Genomic DNA, 19,904 nt, shown 5'->3' on the forward strand with positions numbered 1-19,904 from the left:
CAATGAGCCTTTTTTCCAGGTTCCAAAAAGACCACTGCCACTGAGCTCCAGGGAGCCTGTTCTCAGGCATGTCTCAGCATAAATTAGTAAAGCCCCTGTGTCAGACTCAGTCCAGACAAGAAGGTGAATCTCAGCTACAGGGAGGATTACCTTTTATCCCCGAAACATCGCACATGGTCCCCTTTCTGCTGAGAGCCAATTCAGGGAATCATCACTCTGCAGATCATTTTTATTGGCTTCAGATCTTTTTTATATGCAACACATTCCTCTGTTCTTTTGACAGAAGAGTATGAGCAGTGTGCACATTCTCCTCAAGAAATTGCAGACACAAAACTATAACAATACAGCAAAGGACTATAAACAGTGGTCTTAAATATAGAGATAAAGGACTGGCAAACAATTACTTATCCAATGCAGTGCTTCCTTTTTATACATTAAAAACACACCTAAGTAGCTTCCACCGGCAGACAAGACAACCAACACATACTGAAATACTGCATACAACACATGAAAGCCCCAGAGTATTAGTAAAAGCAGCTTCTTGTCCTCACTGTCATTCTTGATGAAAACAAGCAGCTATTTTGCCCGAGCGTACTTCTGTGAGTAATGGTGATGCATTCTTATGCTATAAATCTGACTCTTACCTCCTTCTCCCTCTCCGGTGTCCCTCGCTGGAACGAGTATGGCATCCCCTCAGCCTAATACTGTATGGAGAGACAATGGGTAGTGGGGGGGAGGAGTTACTATGTGAGAAGGAGCGAGAGTGGGGAGACAGGGAGTAAAAGCAGAATGAAAACTGGGAGAGAGAGTGAGAGGGGAAAGGGGACTCAGAAGGGAGATCTCTCGCGCACAATACTCTCAAACCACGAATCTGACGAAACGTTACATGAATGGCAATTCTTGAACGGCCCCCCTCCTCCTCCTGCACTCCCTCCTCAGATGCGATGTTGTCAGAGAAAACAGCAACCCGAAATCCCTCTTCACGTGGGAAATGTAAGGAAAAACAAGAGACTGTGAGAGAATAGGTCCTGGATTTAAACAAGTCCCTTTCTTTGGCTTTCTCTGAATGAGTTCTTAAGATTCCAAGTTGGCAGTGTGCCCATGGGTCCTGGATGGAAAAGGATAAAAGAGGGGCTGAGGTAGGGGGGCACTCTATTGTGTTTGTTCCCTTCCTTTCAGTCCTGGCACTCCAGTCGATCTTTGCAGCCAGTTGCTGAATATTCCAGTCACTTATCCCTCAGTTGTATACAGAAGCGCTTTTTTTTTTCTCTCCATCTAGATTGATGCACATGCTTTGTCCCAACGATGACACAACTTTGTTTTCGTCATCCTGCACATGCAGTATTGACAGTTTGGGCGTATGGTTTAAATCAAGCGGAGGAGAATAATGATGACCAAATGTGTGGTGTCTTGGTGTCTCTACAGCCTCTCAATCTCTGTTTGGGACACTTTTTCAACAGCCCACCTCGTCCACTAGCCTAGGGAGACTGCAATTTGGCTGTTGAATCTGGGATAAAGACAGCAAGTGCTGTTCCCTGAGCCACATTCACTCCCAGCTTTCTCCCCCCTTCCATCCATTTCCTCTGCTAATACACCCTCCTCCCACTGTCTATGCGAGGAGGGTGGTTAGATGAGCTACTGTATAATGAGGTACAAGAAAACGCACCCAAAGAAAAGATTGCTGACGGCTTTTAACGAGGGATGTGCTAGTCATATCGTCCTGATCACAGCAGCTGATGAGCTGTGTGACACAAAGCGAGGGCGATCATGCAGAGGGTGTAAAGGATTAATGGAACTGCATTTCTTGTCAGTCACCACTGTGCTTCTCACTGCTGCCTGTGCTGCATCAGTGCCGCAACAGAAGCCCTGTTTTCACTCACAGTCTACCCTCCTCCTCCTCCTCCTCCTCCTTCCCTACAAACCCTTCCTTACCCTCTCTCTGTCTTCCTCTCGCTTTGCCTCAAATAGACACAGGCTGGGTTCATTACTATTCACCAGGTTTCAGTGAGACACGCATCATTGCTCTGCTCTCTACAACTGTGTCGGCAGGGGGGGGGGACTACAGGGGAGAAGGAGAAGAAGGGAAAAGCAAGAGACATCTTATGATAGAAAAGAATAAATCATCATTGTTGTCGTCCGTGTCTGGATGTGTGTACAAACATATTACCAGACAGCTGCATGCATGAGTTGTTCTCTGACAGAAAAATCTTCAGGGGGAACAAAGCTAGTTCAGTCCTCAGTGCGGAAATCTGTTTTCCTTTGTGGGGTTTTGAATTCATCACTTGCCTTTCATTAAATCCACTGAGGTCGTTCACTCCATCACAGCATTCGAGTTATTATCCGTGCTGATATACTGACAAAGCATTTCAACCATGAAAATGAGCATGATGGTTGATTTCTATTCCTGTGTTGGCTCAGCCGTCTGTACTCTAGAACTGTGTCACATCCACTTCAGGAAAACCGTACTTCACTATGAAACTAATCCTTTGTTATGCTACTTTGGACTTCAATCTTTAGTCATCTATTCTCAGTAGATATAGCTAGATGTGATTCCTAGAATTTCAGCAAAATCACCAAGGAGGAGAAACTGTGCTGCAGCGGTAACCTCCACATAAAATCATACAAATGTGATTGTTTGGATAAGGTAAGCTCTGGCAGTAGATTGACTGGTGGAAATGAGCAAGAATATTACAATAATCCTGCAACCCTTTTTCTTAGTTCATGTGATTTAGTGTTTTAGGGTACAGAAGATTCCACTAGAGTTTGTTATACTTATCAACAACTTCAACACATTAGTCATTTGCAGTTGCAGCAACAGTGAACCTTGTGAGCTAGACCTGATGTGTAAAACAGCCCAGAGTTTGTAACATTTTAAATATAAAGCCAGCCCACCACACCCTTAAATCTCACTGAGAGGGTTTAATATAAGCTTTACTGCAACAAATCAACCGATTTAGAACAGTTTTCAAACCAACATTTGAAGATTAGTTTGAAGATTTGGTGTGGCATTTTGTTGGCATATTTAGGGTGATGTCAGACGATCAGAAATACACAGGTCATAGTACAAAACAAAGTGTATATATGGCAACAAAATCCTAATTGGCCATTGATAATGGGGGGGGATACAGGTTCAGCATGGTTCCATTCATACGGAGTAGGGACTGGCTGACAGAAGCAGTTATTTTCAAAAGGCTCCACTTTTAGGAATTCTGGCTGGGCATCACTGATTGAAGTCCTTGGATAAGCACCAATGCTCCGCTGAACTTCCATTCACATAATATTAAAGCTAGGACTGTTGGACAATAAGAATTTGCACTGCAAATGATTTAAGGTTCATGATAACTCTGGAGTCGTATTAAAAGATCTCTCCTACAAGGTCAGGCCTTTTTCTCCTGCTGTCCAACTGAAAATATGTTATTTTGAAAGATAATATTAGGATGTAGCGACTTGAACATGACTGAACTTTTGTTATGGTTATTTGTAGGCGCACACATGATTTGATGAGAAATATATTTTTTGAGTCTGCCATAAAACAGTAGTCAGGTGTCATATTAATACTTGTAATAGTAATAGTAATACTTTTCTAGTCAGTAGTAAAATTTCTTTCAAAGAAGTAGTTTAATAGAAATGATTTCACATGAAAGTTACTTTTTCTCTCTCTCTCTCTCTCTCTCTCTCTCTCTCTCTCTCTCTCTCTCTCTCTTAAACTCGTCTGAATGATTTGATGACTTTTTAATCTGCTCATGTACTAACCTTCCCAAGTGCTCTATCTATGCCTTAACTGCTCCTCCAGCAGCAAGTTTGAAAGCCCCGAGCCTCATAGAATAGCACTGTTTTGCCCCGCAGACATGTCTGTTTGCATACCACATGTCCTTGGCTCTATTCTGGGGCCGAGGGGATGTGTAAGGGTTGCATTGCGGGGAATTTTCATCCAGGGCTACACGGGACTGACTGGAGAAATACCCATACGTGACAGATACATTTCTTACTGCTCCAAGAGTAGCCTGTATCATGTCAACTTTAGCTCATCCCTTCACTTGTGCTTAAGCATATACCGACTGAATCATGTATGGCCTGTCTGACTTGACAAGTAATAATACACAAACATATTTTTGAATTCCTCCTCCTCAAAGATCTTGAAATGTTTATTAATATTAATATATAATATTAATATGGCGTTGCCAAGCTTTAATGAAATATATTGGGAGTTTGAGCTATTAGCATGTAATCCATGGCGTTTACTCTTCTTTTATCATATATGGTAGCGTGATTTTTCTCTGCAAGCTCACTGAACCATTCAGAAACGCAGGATCGTATATCCATTGGACTTGCACAGACCCACGTTGGCACAGTTTATTGGTCTGCTCGCCTCATATCTTTGTGGATATATCTCCCTTAGAACCAGTAATTAAATTCACTAAAAAAATTAGTGATGGATTTGGAGGCTAATTCAATTGGAGTTTGTAATCGCTTCCATGGCTCGACCTGTCTCCTCCTGTCTGTCTTAGGCATGTGACTCCGTAGTTACGGTGCACATTGTTTTATCTGTTTTCAACCTGTGTGTGTATGTTTTGAATGTTTGTGTCTGTGTTATCTAAAGTACCGTATTTGTTTGTGTGTTTTTAAATTGTTCTATGCATCTCGTTTGAAACCATCTATTGATGCTGTCTTGGCCATTGCAAAAAGGTTTGATTAAAAAAAAAAACAGTAGATAAAGCATAAATAGTGGAGCTGTGGCAGAGAGAAAATCAGATTGTGATTCCTGTCACATTGTGCTGGTTCTGGCTGAGGCCTCTGACCGAGAGTTGGCTAAATGTCAGCCTATGGAGATGAGACAGAGCACCAATGCGGTTTTTGTCCATTTTAAACCCTGTTGGTGATTTCGTATCTCTTTATATGGCTGCCATAAGCAAGCCATGTGACTAAAAAAAGAGATGCTGTGTGATGGCTGTGCTTGGTAGATAGAGAGAGCAACATTATTATTCCATTGGAGGCAAAACTGATAGATTTTTTCTTGAATTGCGGATGAATGCAATACTTTTACACCATCTAGTGTTGAAACTGCAGGAAATGCTCTTCTCCAAAATGTGATTATTTTTTTATTTATTTATTTATTTTAGCAATATGTGTCTTGGTTATCAGCTATGATGAACTCACCATTCATTTGCACCATTCACCCCTCCTGCCGCACCCTTCCTCCTTGATCGCTCACACCCGATCGTCATTACCTAATCAGTGGACCTGCATATTAACCCTCAGCACCAGCCTTCCCTGCACTCAGAGAAGCAATGTAGGGGTTCATTTTATGTTGCCACACCTGGTTTCACCTGGTTTGATTTGTTTGGGAGCTAGGGTTGTGTTTTGATTTTCTAGCCTCGTTGAATTTGATATTTCTATCTAGGGTTGTTTTTTGTTTGTTGTTTTGGACTTAGAGACCCTATGCTTTATTTGGTTCTTTTTATTAAAATTTAGTTGGTTTATCCCTTTGTAAAAAGTAGTTTTCTTTTGTAAATAATCCAGCAGATTTACCCTTTTGTTTGTGTTGATTCAATTATTTTGCAATGTTTTTGGGTCATTTATGTAACGTTGTTGCCCTATACAATCTATTAAGGTTGTAACAAACACCACATCACTTACATCTTACATTTCACCACTTCAGCATTTTCAATATAATGTATAAACTGTCCTCAAGTATGTTGGTTATTTTTCCATTGAGGGACAGGAAGACTTAAAATATCCAAGAGTGCAATAAGACATCTTGCTTGTAGCAAGCATATCAAGAAACAGTTGTTCATGTTTCTGTATTGGGTACACTGCCAAAATTAAAAAACAAACCTTTGGTGGACCGTTGTTCCTGATAACAATGTGTGCTGTTACTTTATTTTACTTTGGTGTTTGAGCTTCACTTTGCAGAGGTTCCTCTGCTCAGGGGGAAAAGTTATTTGTGCTCACCTGAATGAGTAGTAACATGGAAATTCAAAGCCTCTGGGGTTCTCCCCGTGTTAGCGTGGGTTTTCTCCTGATTCTCCCTCTTCCTCCCACGGTCCACGGAGATGCAGGTTATCTTAACTGATGACTCTAAATTGCCAGTAGGTGTCAACGTGAGCGTGAATAGCTATTGACCCTGCCTTCGACCAATGACAGCCAGGATCGGCTCCAGTGCCCCGCAACCCTGAATAGGATAATCGGTTAAAAATAATGGATGGATGAAGCATTTGGGCACATACAGAGAAACAATTGGAAAACATCTTGCATCCAGGAGTCAAACTTTTGAAATTAATCATATTTTCATATTCATTGATTCTAAATGTTTCAAGGACAGCGAAGGAGTGGATGTAAAGAATGAAATTGAACTTTGTGTGTGTGTGTGTGTGTGTGTGTGTGTGTGTGTGTGTGTGTGTGTGTGTGTGTGTGTGTGTGTGTGTGTGGAACAACTCAAATTATTATTCCAAACATAGTATTTCTACATTGAGCTTAAAATGCCTGGAGGGGTGAGGGAAATTGCTCAACATATTAAAAGTGGGGCAGCTGTACTGCTTGAGTTCACAGATTTTTCAAGGATGTTTTGTTCCTGAATTGGTGAACATATACAGTAGCTCTCCTTAATCCAACCTGTGTAAATAATAATAGGTAAATTCAAAAACAGATGTCCTACTTCAGTAACTAGGAGTTGCTGTTGATTTTTAACACCCCCCTCGCACACATCTAAGATGGCGTTAGTTGACAATTACCTGGAGAAGTCACCTTGTGTTGCTATATTGCCACAAGAGGAAGCAGATGTTAATGAATGCCTTTTGTATAAACACACACGTTTCTCAGGGTTTTGTACCTGACAGGCAAATCAGTTACACAGCGGAGGTTGGTAGGCTGTGGGTTATGGATATGCTCCACTGTGTAGACAGGTACAGTCACAGGGAAATGTGTCATTTTCAGTCAATTGAATCACACAGTGAATCATCTTGCATGAGGTACACATCCTACTTGTGGATTTAGAGACAAAAGACATTTAGGGACCAAGAAAGTAACATGTATTTGGCACGTTTAAAAAAAAAATGTACAGTAAATCAAACACATTTGTGTCGTCATCGTACAAATGTATACTCCTTTAATGGTGTTGGCGTCTTTCATAAAACGTTTCTAACTGACTCAATTCAGAGGTTCAACGTTGCCGGAAACCCATATTTGGCCACAACCAGTGGAGCTTTGCTTCACCCATGCAATCATTAAAGGGATTTGGAATTAAGGCCTTTCTTTTATTCATACCACTGACTAGCTAATTTTGATCAGGTATAATGTTCAACACCTTTAGTTTAGTGTTTTAGCATGCTCACTTTTGCTAATTAACAATAAACACACACACAGAGCAAAATTGTCACAGTGGCTCTAAAGAACTCATATAAAACACTTGGACACTACATTCCATGTTGTTTCTACAGAAACTATATTTTATTGCTCCGATGAAAGGAATTAAAACATACACGAGACTGCATGAGAAGAAAGAGGTGTGTGTGTGTGTGTGACCATGTCTTTTATTTCATAACAATAAATGATATGTCATAAGTGCCGCAGGATTGCCCAGGGATGAAACCTGTTTGTCATTGCTTCCTTAACGCTACATTTTCCATCGCTTGGGCTGGAGGTGCCATGACATATAAAATGCACACTTTCTGGAAGCATTTCAACACAGGGTCTATTTCATTGCAAATCATTGACATAATTGAAATAGTCATATTATTGTTGGAAGAATCTCCACTTCACCCATTAACTCAAAAGGACATCCTTTTCAGTTGAGCAATCCAAAGAGGAGGGCGTTAAAAGCTTTAAAAGAGATCCTGAAGATCTACAAAATAAACATCCACAAAACTTCACAGAGCTGCTGTCACATATTCAGGTCGTAAAACTTGGTAGTTTTTTAAAAAAAAATCCTTGGCAGTCTTTTTCTCTCGGGTACATCTATCTTTACTGTGGTCAAGATGTTTGTGGATGAGCGGATCGTGACTCTGTTCAAAAGGAATGCCCATCACACACTGACCTACTGGAGTGTTTTCTTCAGCTTTGGACTCTGCATTGCTTTCCTTGGACCCACAATTTTGGATTTGCAATGTCAAACCAACTCAACGCTTAGTCAGATCACCTGGGTATTCTTTGCCCAGCAGTTCTGCTTGTTAATTGGCAGCTCTATTGGTGGTGTTTTCAAGAGGACGTGAGTATAATACCTCCAGACTCTGCTATGCTGCTGTTTGGTACCCATGAATAATCTGGAAAAAAGAATAAGCCTATTTGTCTCTTTTCTTGCTTAAAGGTTGTTCAGTTCTCTAGCAGCCTTATTTGTCTCTGCTCTCGTCATTTCGATAATATTCGCCATCATCCCACTGTGCCATAATGTTCTCCTGCTTGCCATCGCCATGGCTGTGTCTGGATTTGCGATGGGCATTATTGACACCATCGCGAACATCCAACTGGTGACCATCTATCAGAAGGACTCGGCTCTTTTCTTACAGGTACCTCATCTGCAGAATTGCTGACATGGTAGCATTTGCCTCCAATGAATAATAAATAGCAGATTCAGATATGCTAAAATAGAATTTGTTCGATTTGTATTTCTCCACAAATATTGCAATTTAACAAGAATGTAGGTTTATTTTCTCAAGTTATGAGCCAATTATATAATTTTAAAAAACACACAGTGAGTGATGTCTCTGGATTTTTGTAGGCTCTTCATTTCTTCATTGGGTTCGGAGCCCTGGTGAGCCCACTGATTGCAGATCCTTTCCTCTCGGAGACGGGCTGTGGGAATCACACAGGGAATGAGACTGAGATCATGCATCATTTCAGGAACATGCTGAGAAACAGTCCAATTTCAGGCCACAACATAACCGAGGACCACCTGCCCCACGAGGGAGGGGAAGAGGAGTCAAGCGTGCACTATGCTTTCTGGATCATGGCGTTTATCAATGTAAGACATTGGACAGCTGTGCAGAAGAGGAGTTACTTTTTTCGGAATCAAATATTTTAGTTAATGGTTAAACATATATTTTGCGTGCACCCTCAGCTGCCCGTGCCCATTGCAGTCCTGTTCCTGATGTATCGGGAACAGCTGATCCCATGTTGCCCCAGTGGCACTCCTCGTCTCCTGGACAAAGATGAACTAGCTATGGAGAACCAGCAGGGGGCGGAGGGCTCAGACGTGGAGGAGAAGGAACATGAAGCAGGAGGTACAGATTTGGAAGATTTGATTTTTTTACACAACTCCTATTTTAAGATGAGTAATACATCATTTCTTCAGTGGATCTTCAGTGGGTTTAGAAAATCACAATAAATGCCTTTTTTGTGTGCTGCAATCTGTTTCGCTCTGTTCCAGGTCATGGGGATATCTTTAGCTGCTGTCGGAATGATAACCTGCGCGGTCTGCCAGTATCCTTCTTTATGATTCATATCCTCGGTGGGATGGTGCTCTTCATGACCGATGGTATTGTGGTGAGTGAGGAGATGCAGACGAATAGGCGCGCATTTCACTTACTATGTTCAACAAATTTTAATGAATGCATGCAAAATCTGCTTCACATAAAACTTGAGAAAGTAGAGCACATGAAAGAATCTGCCTTTCCCTTTCAGGGTGCATATGCTGGCTTTGTCTACACCTATGGTGTGTCGCCACCTATGTCGTTGCCGCATAAGACAGCGGGTTACCTGGCCACTATCTTTTGGGCAGCAATCACTGTTGGCCGTCTATTGTCCATTCCTCTCTCATACCGTTTCCAGCCTGTGAGACTTCTCATGTTCAACCTGGTAAGGCCAATGAAACATTTAGAGTGCCTTTATCGATGGGACATGGACAATGAAACTTAATGGTTTAACACTTAATTGGTAATTTCTCTCTCATCTTTATTTTTTAAAGGCGGGTGCTATTGTTACTGTCTTGATGCTGCTCATATTCTACACCAGCAGCACCTTTCTGTTTGCCGGAACCTGCTTATGCGGGCTTTTCCTCAGTAGCATATTCCCCTGTATGCTCGCCTATACAGAAGACATCCTTGATTATCAGGGTATAATAATGTGTTTGCAGCATAATTCTAACACAATATTGGAATCAGAGGAAGGCGAGGAAATAAAGCACACATTTTCTTTTTGCAGGATGTGCAACGTCAGTCCTGGTGACAAGTGCAGGGATGGGAGAGATGGTGATGCAGGTTCTGGTTGGCTCAGTAAGTCTGATGAGCATCTATCTTATTATAGAAAAAGCAGTGTGCAGAAGTAGAGAGATAGTTATATAATATATAATTACGAAAACAAGCCCAGCGGAGATTTAGATTTGTGTGCAGTAGTTTAATGTTGCTATCCCATCCCCAGATTATCCAGAGTGAAGGCAGCTACAGCTTCCTGCTGTGCGGAATGATAATCGCCTGCATCGGTTTTATCCTCTTCATTGGTCTCCTGCTGTTCCATCGGATGCACAGAAATTACCTCACAGGTACAGTTTCAGTCAGCACCCTATTACACTGCTCCCTATGGTGTGTGTTTTCATGCGTTTCACACTCATCATCCCCTATATTCGTGTTCCCTCTGCATCCCAACAGGAACGACGAAAAAGTCAGCAATGGTGGAGGAACCAGCCACAGAGGCGAATGGATCGACCAAAACAGAACAGAAAGACGAGACGGTGGACAGCTGAGAGGGCCAGCAGCTGTGTTTTCTCCTTTACTGGCTACAAAAGGGGATGAACTATTACAACAATTTATATTCAAAAGATGTTTTACCGAAGCCTACCAAATGAACATTGTGCAGATGTACTTTTATTGTGCTGGATAAGACATAAGCTCAGATTGTTTTGCTTTAAATCACGGACCCTGTTCATGAACGTGTGGATTGGTGTTTAATTTACAATACAAGGATTATGATTACTTGTTTTTTTTTCTGTTTCAACAGTTTTCTGTTTGGCGTTTTAATTGCATCTTTTGTTTTCATATTGTTTTATGTGTTTTTTTTAATATCTTTGGCATATGTACATGGAAAACTGTATAATATGGGTATTAAAACAATTATCCTGATATGGTGAAGGTGTGATCAATGCAGAGATCATTCTGACACTGCATTTTATAATCGACGACAAAGAAAAGAACGTGCAACAATTCAAATGTTTATTTTCTTTGCTTTTTAAATGAACTAGTTCAAAAGGAGACTCTCAGGTTTTACATTGTTACATATCCAATGTGGAAGGAAGGACTTTGGACTCAAGAGAAGTTGGCCCCCTGAGAACTAAAAACAAATGCAAAACAGAGTCTTCCAACTTTTGACCAGTTAACAAGTCAATCTATAACTTCAGCTTTAGGCCCAGTTGCAACAAGAACAGGAGGTGTCAAAGACCAGACCAGCGGCACAGTTCTCAAAGTAGGTCTTGCCTTGGCTGCAGTTGTAGAATTGGTTCTTGTTTGTTGGGTTGGGGTACATGCCGCTGGTCTTTCCTGCGCAGAACCCGCTGTCCATGCCCTTGGTGCCTGAGCCCCCACCAGAGGAGCTGCCACCACTGGAGCTGCCACCACTGGAGCTGCCACCGCTGGAGCCTCCTCCAGAGCTGTCTCCGCTAGTGGTGCTCATTCCTACGATTGGAGGAAGGGGAGTGGCTGGAGGGGCGCAGGCTGAAAAAGAAAATCATTATTTAATAAAATATTTTTTTAATCATGTGTTACATTGATCCCCATTGGTAAAGGTATTACAAGCCTTACATGCTTGTTCCAGATTAAGGCCCTTTTTGAGAACATTAATCAGTGGGTATTTTCCCTGGTTACAGAAAGTGCCCATGTAGTCATCCATGTCGAGGGTCCACACCATTGCGCCTCCAAAGTTACTCTTTGTCACCCAGTCAACCTACAGACAGCCAGAGGGGGGCGTTGTGGAAAGCATGTTGAGGTCAAAAACTTCATTAGAAGACCTTGACACAGTGTTTGGTGATAACTGCAGCGTGACCCCACGTAGAGAACAAATAGAAAACTGATAATACATTTGCTCCTGACACATTCTGCTGTAGCACAAAGGGAAAACATTCCCATTGTATGATATTTAATATAGATATTTAAGTCTTGACAGTGTATGGAGATTGGGGAACATTTTTAGCTCAGAGCTCATTTACAAAAGCAAGCAGATTGGCCTAGCAAACAGTAAAATAAGTGTTCTGTGCCGTTCCCTTACCTTGATTTGGAAGCTCTTCATGTTGTCATAGCCCACCCACTGGTTTCCCTTGTAGGCATATGGCACATCCTGGGCCTGGTTCCAAACCTCAGTGGCTCCGTTTTTCAAAAAGCCGCAGATCTGTGATTTCACAAAGCAACGCATAAATGACAGCAATAGAACTCAGTCACTCCTGCATCGGAAGCCTGAAACACTGTGATTAACCAACCTGCTCTGTTCATACAGAGAGGATATTAACTAACACAATGAAGCGCCGTCAACATTCAAGCTTATTCTCTATGCCTTCACTAGAATAATAAGGAAGTGTACCTCAAAGTAAGCGAGCTCTCCAGCCTCTTGTGTGTACTTTCCTGGAGTTCCAGCGCCAGCGATAGGTGCTCCGACACCGTGGTTAGCGGCGTTCCTGAGAGTGAATGTGTTGCCATATGTAGGGAAACCCACAATCAGCTTCTCGGCTGGGGCTCCCTGGCTCTTCCAGTAGTTCATAGCAAAGTTCTGGAATGAAGGAATTGGAAATATACACGTGGCTCTGGAACTAGACCGTTTTAATGTAGTTGTAGACAAAGGTCAGGGACTGGATGTGTACTCTTTCCGACACCAGTTTTGGTGAATTAAGCTGTGAGGATGTTTAAGGACTCACCACATTGAAATCGACAAAACCACCCTGGTCCTCGGGGCCTCTGAACAGGGGACTGCACTCTCCAGTCATGGGGTCCCAGGAGCCGTGGAAGTCATATGTCATGACATTGATCATATCCAGGGACCTTGAAATGGGAAAAAAACACAGGGGTTACCATGGCGACATTAACAAAGCTTGACAATTTGGAATATAAGGTCGGGAGTCGGTGCTTACTGGCCGAGCTTGGGAATCTGATAAGCAGAATCAATGTTGGACTTTCCGGCCGCCACAGCAGCAGACATCAGAAGACGAGCCCTGTTGCTCTGCTTGGCCTCCTTCTCAAAGGCAGCTCTCAGCTCCTGTTGAACGTCAACAGATGTAAAATATTTAGTGAGAAGTGAACTCCCGAATTCATAATCCATGATTTGTAACATGGTCAGGTTGTTTGAGTTGTTTTTATGTATATTTCATTCAGCGCGGGGGCCCTTTGGAAACCCCACAGGGATTTATTGTGGCCAAAACAACTCGAGCCAAGCAGTTATATTTTCCATCATTGTATGATATTTTTTTTAAACTGTATTTGGGGGAAAAAAAATAAAGCAGAAATTGAGCAGTAAAAGAGATATAAGAAACAAACCTCCAGGAAAACAGAGTAGTACTGCTTGTCCTCGTAGGAGCCTCCTCTGTTGGCTGGATACTCCCAGTCAATGTCAAGCCCATCAAACTCATACTTCCTCAGGAATGAGATGACCGAGGTGATGAAGGTCTGGCGGTTGGCAGGGCTCAACACCATTTGTGAAAACCTATGTGGGAACAGTAATAAACAGATTTTAACAGAGACTTCCTGCTATTTAGAGTGCCACGGTTGCAGATATTTCTTGGTTATCTCACCCTGTTGAGCCAAAGTTCCATCCTCCAACAGACAGAAGAGTCTTCAGGTTGCCATTCCTGCCAAGGAGTCAGACATTATTGACCATTAAAAGCACTCCTACTTTATTAAAAAATGATTATTCTTTACAGGTGGGGATTTCTTTTTATTAAAGAGAAAACGTAAATGTTGCAGTCACTCACTTGTTCTTCAGGGCGTTGAACTGGCCGTAAAGCTCCACATCATTCCACTCATAGGTGGCCAGGTGGTTGTTCTTTATGGTGGCGAAGGCATACAGGAGATGGGTACACAGGCATGGGTCGATGTCATTGGGCATATAGATGGTCGGAGGTGGTCTGTACTGCGCCCAGTTTGTGAAGTAGCATGATAGGATGAAGGATGAGCCTTTGGAGCAACAGAAATGTATTATTCGTGGACTAAACACATGTTTACAATGCAATTTGTGACCATAAAAAAGGAACTTAAGCATGCACACTGCATCCCATATTCATAGGTTAGCTTACCAAGCTGCGCGTGCAGCAGCAGGGCCAGAGCTGTAAAAAGAAAAGTCAAATGTTATCTTGGAGGAAAACACATTTACTGTGGGAAAAGTGCTCAAAATTCCCTTCTGCAAACGGTTGCAATACTGTTAATCTGATGTCCTTGAATGAGCTACTATGAGAAAAATGTCTCAAACTACAACAAGACTGACTTACCCGTCACAAACAGTACTTTGCCCATGACTACCTTCTACAAGGAGGTCATCTAACAAGTGCACTCTCTTTTATACATTTGAACGTATCTACCAAAAAGGTGTTTATTTGCAAAAGATTGTTTCAGAGAAGGTTATCAAATGTGCACACTTAAGGCGTAATATGTGATTACTTATCACACTTCAAGGCATGTTCTCCAGGCACCCTTTCTCCTTGAGTGAAGGACTCATTTATCCACATCAAGCATAATCCAAAGCAAATACAATGCTGAAATGATGGTTAACGCTTGTTTTCAAAGTTACATAAACACCAAAAGAACAACAAAGTATTTGTCAAATGTTGGTTTGGGAAGCAGATACATTACATTTTACCAAATATGCCTCACCTGCCAAAATTGTAATACCTTTTCTTAGCTTATATCAGAGAGAGAGAAACAAAACCATAAATGTTTAAAGTGCATCATCTATACATGCACAGCGAAACAAGAGGGGGGGAACAGATGTGTGTTAATTTGACTGCAGTGCATGAATCTATGATATCTTATCAAATATGCCTTTCATTTTGCGCAGTGCATTTACTGTCTCTGTTCAGCGGTGACGTAACATATTAAAGAAAGAGAAAGACTCAACTAAGTCAACTCGCATAAAAAACAGGCAAAATTGCCTTTGAAAAACTACTTAGACTGCAAATATGTGATGATAAATATGTTTGACAACTCTAATCATGCTGACAAGAGGATTGTTGCCGAGTCATGAAGAGGGAAGAAAAGCATTCTTATAATAAATGGAGAACTTATCTAATCGTTTCAGTTCCATTACAAGGCAGACTTCTTTATCTTTAACAGTTTGTGTAATATTGAATGAAGGATATGCTGGTGTCAGCAGAAAACACCTTGACTGAGCTGAAGCCAGAAGTAATGCCATTTGCTTTTCCAAAACAAACCAATCTGCATTTCATGGCATGTCTCAACAACGTATTTTAAAACAAAGGCGATGAACTAAATGTTGACGGGACTAAACGTGGTTCATTCACCCACTTATTTTCACATTTAAATTGAAAAACAGTCCAAATTGAGTTTTTAACCAAGATCATTTCATCATCTCAAGTTTAGCAAATGTTAATTTACATCTGCTCAGTTAAAAAAGAATGCTGAACACTGGGACCTCGCCAAAAAGCAGCTTGAATATTCACAAACTGTCTGAGAATAGGTGGCTATTTGTTTGACCTAAATCATATACAGAGTTTTTTAATAGGTAAAATAAGTTATAAAGAAGGTTGTCAAAAACAGATTTTTGTGTGGGTGTTGTAACCTTCATGTTGCTTACTTACTCAGCACCGGTCACCAACATGGTTCTGTATTTTCCAGTGTGGGTGGACCTTAAAGGCCACATCCCAGCTCCTTCCTTCCTCTTTTAGATAATCTATACATCTGTTGAATTTGGAAAAATAAACTTTCAATTTCACAGATTGTAATAAAAAAAGTAATGTTTGAAACGTTGAGTATATGCTCCCGTTTAGAAAAGACGTGTCAGGCTATTTAAATTTGGACTGTGTTGTATCTCTGCCCTCTGACGCAATAAGCAAGATTACACAACGAATATATGTCTTGCCTTATGGTGGTATTTGATTTATAAATATTTCCTGTTGCTACATCTACATGTAGATATGACTCTATGCTATAATCAATGCCAATTCAATGTGGACTGAAACTATTTGAAATCTTCCATTGTATTTTGACTGAAACCATTTAAAAATAGTTGTTTGCTGTTCTTATAAACACCATTAAAGAGCAGTTTGTTAGTTGTCTCTGAGAATGATGGCATGAAGACCAAAATATAACATTCACGCAGCATAATTAAACGAATAAAGTCAACTGTCATTTGCAGGCCTGAACTGCAGCAAACAGCTGAGAATGTGATACGAAATATGGTAGATATTTACGTCATTATGAAGCTGTTAAAAATGCACAGTGAAGCAAATGAGATGAATGAAAGCCTCTGGGAATACAAGCAACACAGTGGATTTTAAGCAATGGGGCAAAAGGTATTATGATATTTATCACAGAAAATGATATCGACGCACAGATGGACAGAAAGACAGATGAGTGTCTTTAGCAAGAGCCTCAAGAAATGACTTCTGTTCAGCAACAGGAAGACTGCTGCAACGCATGGTGGTGTGAAAAGCTCAGTCTTATTTGTTTTTCTTCATGTGCTCTTAATTCATCCTCTTTCGTTCTAAAATACACAAAAGAAAAAGACAGCTCCCAAGATGACGGACACTGTACTAAACATAACATCTCCTCTAACAGTCTAGTCTTTAGTGCCACCTGCTGTTTAAGTAAATGGACTGGCCTTACAGTATCCCACACGAATGGATGGGCGACATACACAGGACAAACGTTCACATGCTGGAGGATCTCGACACAATCGTGATCATAGAAACGCGGGCCTACGCAAATAAACATTGCAGAATTCACATGAAAAATCTTATTGCACAACCCTACCACATGAGTGAAATAAGAGGAAGCCCGCAAATGTTGCACACTGTGCTTCTGCTTCACATTGGTCATTCTGCTCCCATCATGAAGACCTCAGCTATTTCTCTTGGCTTCTTCAATGGTAACAGCAGCTTTTTAAAAAAGAAACAATGATCTGTAGCTATCTAATGGGAGAGAAACTTGATGATTTACTTGTTTGTTTTGGGTTTTTTTTTGCATTTCGCAGCTCCAGTTCTCTGTCTCATCTGGCTCACCATGCATGCAGTGGACTCAGTGGACCAGTTGTCGGCTCCAAAGATGGTAACAGGAGCGTACGGAGGATCTGTGACCATCCGTTGTCAGTACATCGACCGCTTCAGAGAATACACAAAGTACTGGTGCAAAGGACCGGTATATGAGCTGTGTGAGATAGTGGCGAAAACACCCAGGGGGCGACCTCATGACAGAATCTCCATTGAAGATGATAAGGAGGCAGGAGTCTTCACGGTCACCATGACTTCTCTCAGAGAAAGTGATGAGGATCAGTACTGGTGTGTCATCTCCAGATCTGGAAGGAATACAGTGACTCGTGTCAAGCTCCGCCTCTCCAACGCAGGTATACTTGTAGTTGGGTTAGCTCAGACACTTCAAATACTATTTTATTGACCCACACAGACAAAAGCTCAAATACTATTTTACTGACGAGAGGCAAAAGCTCAAATACTGACTTGTAGGCATAAACTTGATTATTATTTTCCTTGAAATAGTCTCTTTTTGTATTACTATGTTCGTAATGCCATTATAGGCAAACTGTTTCTACTCTAACAAACTAACAAAAAAGTACTTTAACATGGAATGTTTTCAGGATCACTGCATTTTTTCACTCAAAATGAACTAAAATATTAATAATAATCACCCATTGTATTCCTTTGGAGAGTGGAAAACAATTCAAAATGGTGTTTAGACCATCACATATCAATATATTTCAAAAAGGTTTTACTGTCCCTCAATAGGACAGAGGTTCTGGGACCTTTATTACATAATTTACAAAAACAACAACAACATTGAATCTATGTATAACATCATTGAAATGTGCGAACAGTTTAATTTCTTCTTCTCGTGGTGATGTGGCAGGCCATTATGTGATATTGAGGCAAGGAATCTTTGGCCCATATTCTGGTTAAATGTAGTTTGTAGTCAGTAGATGACATTTGTTGATGTTTCTAATGCAAAGTGTTCTTATTCACAGTGATAACGACGGCCAGCACCACAACAGCCGAACCATCACTGATACTGGTAGAGGATGGAACAAGGTGAGACGAGGGACAATATCTCATTTGTTGAAATATTGAGAGAGAGAAAAACAGCAGTTAAAATCATTTAATTAGTAAATATATGAAATGATATGCCACAAACAAAAGGAAATGATTCTAAAGCTGCATTTTCTTCTGTGCTTTAACTAGTTTGTGGGCGATTCTGCGTTGGATCCTCTTTATTTTACTCTTGTGTTGTTTGGTATCAACACACATCGCTACGTGGAGGATGCGGAAGATGCAGCTGCAACAACAATTTCAACATAATAGCAACTCATACGTCTATGAGTGAAAGTCGCGGGTGAATTAGAAACTCTTTCATGCTGAGGCTACAAAACCATTCGTCCAGTGGACATTCTATCAGTGGGCGAATTAAACTGAGGAATAAGCCAAGTGAAAAAGTGGCTTTCGGCTTTTTCTCTTAGTATCTAAATGATTAAAACCTAATTAATTTTGGTGCCAGGGTCTAAGATAACTTTAGGCCAAACTTTTGAATATCCAATCATCTTAAAATTGGCACCTCTGGACAAGTGAGGCTATTGGCTTTCATCTAATGTAGATCGTATATGGACTGTCACCGAGGTTTACATTCTTTTCACGTTCAACCACCAGTTTCTGGCGGTTTTATAAAAATCATACAGTGGTGTAGTACTCCAAAGATCTGAAAGCCATGTAGGATAAAACATCCCTTCACACATAAACGAAGGCCCAACTCTTGTGAAGTCCTGCTTTCAAAATACAAAAAGTTCATAAATAATAACGTTGAATAGAAGTGCTGTCCTGCTGTATTTATTTTTGGTTTAACCTAAGAAGAGGTCACAGAGGTAGATTAGATTTCCCTTGAAAGTCTTGTGGGATACTTACAGCTGAGACGGAGGGATTCTCTCTTTATGCAAACTGGTGTCTGCCAGTAACAATCTGTCACATCCCAGCTTTTACACTGGGAGTACAATGGGAGACACACTGGTATACTAATAGCTTGATTTATTTACTACAAAATCATCAGGACAAACAGATAGATGGGAGGAATGAGTCAGCCAACAAATGATGGATGACATCCATCACTGTGAGCAACAACTCCCTGCAGCTAAATGGCAGCAAATGAGAAACCATTCTCATCGGAGACCCCGATCAGACAAAAAAAAAAAAAGGCCAGTATCCACATCACCATCAACGGTCACCTCATCCCTCTCTCCACTTGTCACACACCTGGGTGTTAGGCTGGTCCTTCTATGCACACATTGAATCTGTCCGTCAAACCTGGCTGTTTTAAAATCTAATATTAAAACCCACATGTTCCTATCTGCCTTCCTCTAGGTCCCCGGCTCATGGGGTTTTCTTATAAAAATGGTAATATGGACACTTCTTTTATTTAAATGTAGCTCTTGAAATGATTTGTTCATTTTTGTATTTATCCTATTTCAACCCTTTAAAAGGCATGGTTCTTTTGTGTAAATATGTTGTGCCGTTTTACCCTCTTTATCTGTGGAGCACCTTGGGATTTTGTTTGTATTTTAAAGTGTGCTATACGAATTAAATTCATCATTGTTATTAAAATAGATGGGAGGTTTGAGTCAAGTCAGTCGTGTGCAGCGTGGTGATTTGTGATCCCTGTCGAGCAGATTTCCCTACTCTGCTGGTTGTAGCTGCAAGATATTGGATAATTGTGTCCGCTGGTCCTTTGGTTTAATGCAGAATATAGGACTGCCTATATTAACAGGTTCATTAG

The 19,904-nt window shown here is 41.0% G+C and overlaps 4 protein-coding genes across 5 annotated transcripts in view; 2 read left to right on the top strand and 2 right to left on the bottom strand.

Annotated features, from left to right (window-relative positions):
* Positions 1-866, bottom strand: part of lemd1 (LEM domain containing 1) — a 37,394-nt gene extending 36,528 nt beyond the window's left edge. Inside the window, exon 1 of the mRNA XM_084016242.1 lies at positions 645-866. The gene's annotated coding sequence lies outside the window, so the exon portion shown is untranslated. The remainder of the gene's footprint in view (positions 1-644) is intronic.
* Positions 867-7,848: 6,982 nt separating this feature from the next.
* mfsd4ab (major facilitator superfamily domain containing 4Ab) lies at positions 7,849-11,034 on the top strand. The gene is made up of 10 exons (XM_084015324.1): positions 7,849-8,203; positions 8,303-8,501; positions 8,714-8,956; positions 9,053-9,215; positions 9,362-9,477; positions 9,616-9,789; positions 9,899-10,046; positions 10,135-10,205; positions 10,351-10,471; positions 10,578-11,034. Exons 1-10 carry the CDS (start codon positions 7,974-7,976, stop codon positions 10,670-10,672), a joined length of 1,560 nt encoding a protein of 519 aa, XP_083871450.1. The 5' UTR covers positions 7,849-7,973; the 3' UTR covers positions 10,673-11,034.
* Positions 11,035-11,076: 42 nt separating this feature from the next.
* On the bottom strand, positions 11,077-14,421 carry LOC311017152 (acidic mammalian chitinase-like). Its single transcript, XM_084015325.1, has 11 exons — positions 14,390-14,421; positions 14,198-14,227; positions 13,877-14,078; positions 13,697-13,753; positions 13,443-13,608; positions 13,040-13,164; positions 12,827-12,950; positions 12,496-12,681; positions 12,187-12,306; positions 11,724-11,865; positions 11,077-11,636 (listed from the first exon to the last, which is right to left on the bottom strand). The coding sequence occupies exons 1-11, from the start codon at positions 14,412-14,414 to the stop codon at positions 11,326-11,328; spliced, it is 1,488 nt and encodes a 495-aa protein (XP_083871451.1). The 5' UTR covers positions 14,415-14,421; the 3' UTR covers positions 11,077-11,325.
* Positions 14,422-16,945: 2,524 nt separating this feature from the next.
* Positions 16,946-19,753, top strand: LOC311017477 (CMRF35-like molecule 1). 2 transcript variants are annotated; one of them, XR_014597633.1, is made up of 5 exons: positions 16,946-17,004; positions 17,110-17,478; positions 18,112-18,175; positions 18,326-19,660; positions 19,696-19,753. XR_014597633.1 is itself a non-coding variant. In XM_084015852.1 (4 exons), the coding sequence occupies exons 1-4, from the start codon at positions 16,968-16,970 to the stop codon at positions 18,465-18,467; spliced, it is 612 nt and encodes a 203-aa protein (XP_083871978.1). In that variant the 5' UTR covers positions 16,946-16,967; the 3' UTR covers positions 18,468-19,753. The 2 variants fall into 2 exon arrangements, 1 of the variants encoding a protein (XP_083871978.1); XM_084015852.1 differs by having other exon boundaries at positions 18,326-19,753.
* Positions 19,754-19,904: the final 151 nt, after the last annotated feature.

Source organism: Eutrigla gurnardus (assembly GCF_963514095.1).
Source record: "Eutrigla gurnardus genome assembly, chromosome: 8".
Lineage (NCBI taxonomy): Eukaryota > Metazoa > Chordata > Actinopteri > Perciformes > Triglidae > Eutrigla > Eutrigla gurnardus.